At 41.2% G+C, this 7,500-nt stretch overlaps 1 protein-coding gene across 10 annotated transcripts in view; it reads left to right on the top strand.

Annotated features, from left to right (window-relative positions):
- Positions 1-7,500, top strand: part of LOC126981889 (putative fatty acyl-CoA reductase CG5065) — a 75,833-nt gene that overhangs the window by 33,079 nt on the left and 35,254 nt on the right. For 3 of the 10 annotated variants that reach the window (XM_050833513.1, XM_050833512.1, XM_050833509.1), the window contains exon 2: positions 1-4,374. This exon is cut by the window's left edge and continues 2,035 nt beyond it. In XM_050833513.1, the coding sequence (XP_050689470.1) occupies positions 4,078-4,374 (297 nt within the window). In that variant the 5' untranslated portion in view covers positions 1-4,077. The remainder of the gene's footprint in view (positions 4,375-7,500) is intronic. The other 7 variants (XM_050833517.1, XM_050833515.1, XM_050833516.1 and 4 more) reach the window with 7 other exon arrangements.

Raw genomic sequence — 7,500 nt, 5'->3', positions numbered from 1 at the left:
CATCGAGAAGGGAAGCGTGTGTGTGTGTGTGCGTGCCCGCGTGTGCGTTTCTGTGTGTACAAGAGTCAGCGTCTGTGGAAAGTTTAAATAGAGGCGACCTTACCTCGTTCCCTACACACACACACTCACACACACTCACACGAGGACGAGGTGGAGGGGATGACCTTTACACTCCAGAAGAAGATAAAGAAGAAGACAGTAAGATAAGAGATAAAAAACAACAGCAACAGAAAGAAGAAGAAGAAGAAGAAGAAGAAGAAGAAGAAGAAGAAGAAGAAGAGAAGGAAAGAACAGAGAGAGAAGCAACAATCGTGTGAGAAAGAAGAAGAAGAAGAGGAAACAGCACAAAGAAGAAGAAGAAGAAGGAAAGAGACAACAGAGAGAAAAAAAGAAAGTATCCGAGAAAATAAGGACAAATAAACACAGCAAAATATTAATAAAAAAACAAATAACAAGAAACAGTAATAATAAATAGTAATAATAGAGAAAAAAGAAGAAGAAGAAGAAGTAGTTAAACAGGTTAATTGGGAATCTAACTGAATACAGGTGAAGAGAATGGACTAAAACAACCAGTCAGTCAACCCTCAGTCAACTCTCAGTCCAACACCCAATCATCCAGTCAGTCAGTCATCCAGTCAGTCAGTCAGTCAGTCAAGCTCATCAAACCACATACCGTTTACAATCCACTCAATTCCTCAGTCAACTCTCAGTCCAACACCCAATCACCCAGTCAGTCATCCAGTCAGTCAGTCAGTCAGTCAAGCTCATCAAACCACATACCGTTTACAATCCACTCAATTCCTCAGTCAACCAAAAACTCATCAGTCAATTTACACAGTTATAAGTCCCTTCAGTCATCCAGTCAACCATATAAGTCCCATTCTCAGCCATCAAGTCAGCCATACATTCCTTTTTCAGCCATACAGCCATTTTCTCAGCCACTTTCTCAGCCATATAGTCATTTAAAAGCCCCCTCTCTCAACCACTCAGCCATTTCAGACTCCAGTATCAGCCATAAACCAATATAAAAGTCCAATTCTCAGACATCAAATCAGCCACTCAGCCATTCAAAACTCTTATATCAACCATAAACCAATACAAAAAGTCCAATTCTGAGACATTAAATCAGCCACTCAGCCATTTAAGTCCCTCTCTCTCGCCATACTGCCATTTCAAAACCCTTTCTCCCAAACAGCCATTTAAAGTCCCCTCTCTCTCAGACATAGCCATTTAAAGTCCCCTCTCTCTCAGACATCCACCAAGTTCCAAGTCTCCATCCACAAGCCATCAAGTTCTTCTCAGCCATCAAATCAGCCAGTCACAAGCCATAGAGTCAGCCAGCCACAGGAGGTCCCCGTCAGCCACTCAGCCCCCCCCCAGCAGTCAGCCAGTCATCCCGGCCCGCCTCATAACCCTCCCTCACGCCGGGCTTTTCGGCAGTACCAGCCCGGCAGCCAGCGAAGGCGGGTGTGCCGTTGCGTCTGTCCCGGCTCAGTTCACGCGTGGAGGTGACAGCGGCGGCAAGAAGTGTCAGGGAGTCGGTTGGTAGATCGTCAACTATATCAGCTATTTGTCAGACATACGCGAGACAGGGAAGAAGAGGAAAGGTGTTGTGTTATTGCAGCTGATAAGTGTTGTGGGTTCAGTCAGTTCAGTCAGTCAGTCAGTCAGTCGGTTGGTTGTATTTTTCATTCATCAGTCAACCATATACACCAAACAGAGAAGATACGGGGTGTTGTGTTACTGATATTGTGAGTTCAGTCAGTCAGTAAGTCAGGCAGTTGGTCAGTCACTCAGTTGGTTGTCTACATTTGTCAGTCAATCTTGAATCGGAGAGGAAGAAGGAAAGGGACATTGTACTACTTCTAATATTAGTTTTCCTCTCACAAACTCACTCAAGAACTTAAAGAACTCTCTGACGAGCTTCATTCACGTTTCCAACAAGTTTCCATCTCGTCGTTTGAGAATTACACGAACTTACGAACTTGGTCACGAACTTATCCACATCTCCGGCAAGTTTCACGTTTCTCGTCGTCTCACTCTGGGCAAGTTTCATTCCTTCGTCGTTTCCGTATTGCAAGACTGAAGAATCGATTTGTGTCTGTTTACGTGTGTGTGGGTGTGTGAGTTTCAAGTTTCCTTAGGCAGCGTTTTTTCCACACCTCACAAGTTCCACAACTCACCAGATTCATCGTGATTGTTGTTGTCATTGTTGAGTTTCGTTTCTCGGGTCAGGATTGTAAGTTCTGAGCTCGTTATTGTACTTTATTTATGGTCAGTCATTCTCGGTTTTTCTTACTGATTGTGTGTTTGTGTGTTTGATACAGTTCACCATCCAACACACTCCAAGTTTTCCGCAAGTTTGTATCCACGATTGTGTGTGTTTGAAGAAGGATTGTGAGGGGATTATCCAGCATCCAGTCCATCACCAGCATCATCATCTTCATCTTGCAATCGTATCCCATTCCCAACCCTCGCCAGATTGTGTAGTGAAGGGAAGAAGATTGTGAACGAAAGGAAGATTGTGTTTGTGAGTGTGTGGTTTTGACTCACCGAACAAGAATACTGAAAAAAAAAGGAAAATAAGGAAACGATATAGACAAAAACAAAGTAAGAAAAAAACTAAAGAAAAGTTAAAATAGAATCACAAAACCAAAAACGTAAAACAATCGTGAATCTTTGGACTTCGAAACGCTGAACCGAACCCCAAGTGACTCATTCGGAGCTTCAGACACGGGAAACTCTGAAGCTGAACTGAATTTTGGATTGTGAAGTGACCAAAAAAGATAAAAAAAGAAACACAAAACCAGAAACGTAAAACAATCGTGAATCTTTAGACTTTGAAACACTGAACCGAACCACAAGTGACTCATTCGGAGCTTCAGACACGGGAAACTCTGAAGCATAACTGAATTTTGGATTGTGAAGTGACCAAAAAAGAGAGAAAAAGATAAGAAAAGAAACACAAAACCAGAAACTTTTGACTTCGAAACACTGAAGCGAACCACAAGTGACTCATTCGAAGCTTCAGATCCACGAAACTTTGAAGCTGAACTGAATTTTGGATTGTGAAGTGCCCCAAAAAATAAAGAAAAATAGAGAAAAAAAGAGAAAAATAGACCATCAACAAACATCCATTCCGTGACAGTGGTGACATAATTCTGGTAGCAAGTGATAAGGGGCGATAGTGGTTGCCTCCTTACCCCAACAACCAACATCACCGACCGGAAAATTGTGGTTGATTGTGGTGATAAGGGGTGATTGTACGTGTGTGATAGTGAGTGGATAAGTGGTGTTGGTGGTAATGGTGGTGTTATCGGCCGCTAGGGAACTGTGGTAGTGGTGATAGCGGTGGTGGTGATAGCGGTGGTGGTGACAGTGGTGGTGGTTGGTGGTGAAGGGAAAGTTGATATCAAGCTACACCACTGCGACCATTCTTGTTTTTGTTGTTGTTATTTGTTGTTGTTGACGCTGTGGTGGTGTTGTGGTTGTGGTGTTGAAAGAAGATAGAAAAAAAGAAAGAGGAAGAGGAGGAAGAGAGAGAAAGTAGTTGAAGAAGAGGAGCAAAACGAGGAAGAAGAACCAGAAGAAGAGAAAAAAAGAAGATACGAAGAAACAAAGAAAATAAACAAAGAAAATCAGACCCCCCCAAAAAGTGATACCAGTGAATCTAAAGTGAACTAAACAAGACAAAAAAAAGATAAAGAAAAACAAAACAAAAGAAACCGGAAAGCGAAAGGGAAAAAACAACAACAACCAGAGAGAAAAAAAGTAGAAATTTAGCAGAAACGTTAAAAAAAAAAAAAAAGAAGAAAGAAAAAAAGAGAAGTTAAAACCTGAAACGAACCAAAGAGAGAAAGAAGAAAAATAAAAAGAAAAGAAAACTAGGAAAACTACCAAACAAAAAATATAAAGAAAGAAAACAATAGAGAAAAACAGGAAAAAAAAAAGACGAGAAAACAACAGAAAAACAACAACCAATCAACCAAAACCATCAACAAAAACAACCAACCAAAGAGAAATAAAACAAAACAAAACAATATCGCAAAAACAAACCACTAACCTCTAACTAACAAAATGAGTGCCAGTGGAGGAGAAAGAGGAGGAGGAGGAGGAGGAGGAGGAGCAACAGGAACAGGAGCAACAGAAAGACTCCCAACAAACAGAGAAACAACAGGAGGAGGAGGCGGGGCAGTGGCGGATTTTTACAAGGACAAATGCCTGCTCATCACTGGCGCCACCGGGTTCATGGGCAAGGTGCTGGTGGAGAAGCTACTGCGATCCTGCCCCGACCTGGCCTGCATCTACCTGCTCATGAGACCCAAAGGTGGACAGGACGTGCGAACCAGACTCGACGAACTCCTCAATTCAAAGGTGAGAGGGAGAAAGGGAGGTAGAGAGATGGATAGCTTGATAGTTAGACAGATAGATAGATTAGTTAGTTAGATATAGATAGATAGAGATGATCAATTAGTTAGATAGAGATTAGGAAGGTGTTTGTAAAAGTATGAGAGAGTGTGAGAGAGAGGGAGGGGATAGATAGGTAGATAGATAGATAGATATTTAGTTAGGGAAATACAAAGATAGACACATAAATAGATACATAGATAGATGGAAAGGTAGATAGTTAGAGATAATGAGAGAGTGGGCAGATGTTGGTAAAGGTATGGAAGAGAGAGAGAATGTTTGAGAATCTGGGACCTACACACACACACACACACACACACACACACACACACACACACACACACACACACAAGATTTTATTATTACTTATTCATCCTTCGCCCTCTTTTTTTTTTTTACATTTTTTCTTTTTTTCATTTGTATTGAGTATTGATTCCGGTTGGTTGTCTCTCTCTCTCTCTCTCTCTCTCTCTCTCACGTCTAGAATATCGCGGTTTTTTTTTTGTGTGTTGTTTTATGGGTGTTTGTATGAGTGTGTGTGTGTGTGTGTGTGTGTGTGTGTGTGTGTGTGTGTGTGTGTGTGTGTGTGTGTGTGTGTGAAACTGATTATAATTTGCATATTTTCTTATTCAAAGGAGAGAGAGAGAGAGAGATGAACATTTGGTAACATATTGGTATTTTAAATTGAGTTTTTTCCTAACTTTTCCTTCCATTTTTTTCCTCCTTTCTCTCCACATCTCCCTCCTCCTCCTCCTCCTCCTCCTCCTCCTCCCAGTTGCAATTCATATATATTTTTTTCTTCCTCCTACCTCACTTTCTCTTTTATTCTACTTTTTTTTCCCTCTTTGAAGTGTTTCCGCATCTTCTCTCTCTCTCTCTCTCTCTCTCTCTCTCTCTCTCTCTCTCTCTCTCTCTCTCTCTCTCTCTCTCTCTCTCTCTCTCTCTCTCTCTCTCTCTCTCTCTCTCTCTCTCTCTCTCTCTCTCTCTCTCTCTCTCTCTCTCTCTCTTCCTTGTTCTCGCCTGTGATTTAATTCTTCCTCTGTTTCCTTCTTCATTGTTTTGTTTTTGTTTATTTTCTCTTTTGCTTCCTTCCTTCTTTTCCTTCCTTCCTTTCTTCCTTTCTTTTTTTCCTCCTTTTCTTCTTCCTCTTAATTCTGCCTTCCTTCTTTTCCTTACTTCCTTCCTCCTTTCTTTTTCCTCTTCTTCCTTCTTTTCCTTCCTTCCTTCCTTCCTTCTTTTTTTCTCCCTTTTCTTCTTACTTTTAATTCTTTCTTCCTTTTTTTCCTTCCTTCCTTTCTTCTTCCTTTCTTTTTTTTCCATTTTCTTCTTCCTTTTAATTCTTTCTTCCTTCTTTTCCTTCCTTCCTTCCTTCTTTCCTTTCTTTTTTTCCCATTTTCTTCTTCCTTTTAACTCTTTCTTCCTTCTTTTCCTTCCTTCCTTCCTTCTTCCTTCTTTTTTTCTCCCTTTTCTTCTTCCTTTTAATACTTCCTTCCTTCTTTTCCTTCCTTCCTTCCTTTCTTTTTTTCCCTCTTTTCTTCTTCCTCTTAATTCTGCCTACCTTCTTTTCCTTCCTTCCTTCCTTTCTTCCTTCCTTCTTTTTTCTCTTTTTCCTCTTCCTTTTAATTCTTTTTTTCTTCTTTTCCTTCCTTCCTCCTTTCCTCTTTTTTCCCTTTTCTTCTTCCTTCTAATTCTTCCTTCCTTCTTTTCCTTCCTTCCTTCTTTCCTCCTTTCTCTTTTTTGCCCCTTTTTCACACAACTTAAATTTCTCTTCCGTTTAATATTTCTTGGTTTTCTCTTTTTTTTCTTTTAATTTCCTCCCTTTCTTTTCCTTTCCTTTCTCTTGTTTTCCCTATCCTCCTTTCCTTTCCCTTCCCTTTTTCCTCCTCCCCTTCCTTCCCCTTCCTCTCTTCTTCCTCCCCCTCGCCATTCTTTCCTTTCCTTTCTCTTCCTTTCCTTCCCTTCCTATTATTTCTCTTCTTCCTTTCCTTCCATTCCCTTCCTTTTCTTTCTCTTCAAAAATCCTTCCTCTTCCTTCCTTCCTCCTTCCTTCCTTCTTTCCTTCCTTCCCTTCCATCCCTTCCTTCCTTCCTTCCTTCCTTCCCTTCTTTCCTTCCTTCCTTTCCTCTCCTTCCTTCTTTCCCTTCCTTCCTTTCCTTCCTTTCCCATCCCATCCCTTCCTTCCTCCTCCCTCCTTTCCTTCCCTTCCCTTCCCTTCCCTTCCCTTCCCATCCCTTTCCTTTCCTTCCCTTCCCTTCCCTCTCCTTCCCTTCCTTTCCCTTCCATTCCCATATTCTTCCTTCCCTTCCCTTCCCTTCCCTTCCCTTCCTTCTCCTTCCCTTCCTTTCCCTTCCATTCCCATATTCTTCCTCCCCTTCCCTTTCCTTCCTCATCTTTTCCTTCCCTTCCCTTATTGTTCCCTCCCTTCCCTTGCCTTCCCTTCCTCTTCTCTCCCTTCTATTCCCTATATCTTTATTTCATTTTCTCTTCGTCCTTTTCACCTCATCCTCCTCATCTTTCAATTATCATATTTGTTAAGTCATTTTCGTTTCGTCTTACACAGCTGATCATTGTGTGTGTGTGTGTGTGTGTGTGTGTGTGTGTGTGTGTGTGTGTGTGTGTGTGTGTGTGTGTGTGTGTGTAATTAAATCAGCTGGCGGAGGAGGTATTTTAATCCTTGGCTGCTCGGCGTCTTGGCGTATTTTTAGTAGTAGCAGGAGCGGTAGTAGTAGTAGTAGTAGTAGTAGTAGTAGTAGTAGTAGTGGTAGTGATAGTTTTGCCTGTGTTGTGGTTGCATATGATTGTAGTAGTAGTAGTAGTAGTAGTAGTAGTAGTAGTAGTAGTAGTAGTAGTAGTAGTAGTAGTAGTAGTAGTAGTAGTAGTAGTAGTAGTAGTTGTAGTAGTAGTAGTAGTAGTAGTTGTAGTAGTTGTAGTAGTAGTATTTATTTTTTGTTACAGGTCCATAATTCGTTTTTTTTTTTTTGTGTGTGAGAGAGAGAGAGAGAGAGAGAATATTCAGGTTTAAAGGGACAAGTTATTTAAATAGACCTCTCTCTCTCTCTCACTCTCTCTCTCTCTCTCTCTCTCTCTCTCTCT

Source organism: Eriocheir sinensis, chromosome 49 (assembly GCF_024679095.1).
Source record: "Eriocheir sinensis breed Jianghai 21 chromosome 49, ASM2467909v1, whole genome shotgun sequence".
Taxonomy (NCBI): Eukaryota; Metazoa; Arthropoda; class Malacostraca; order Decapoda; family Varunidae; genus Eriocheir; species Eriocheir sinensis.
Note: the sequence above shows the minus strand (reverse complement) of the source record. Positions and strands in the feature narration are given on the sequence as shown.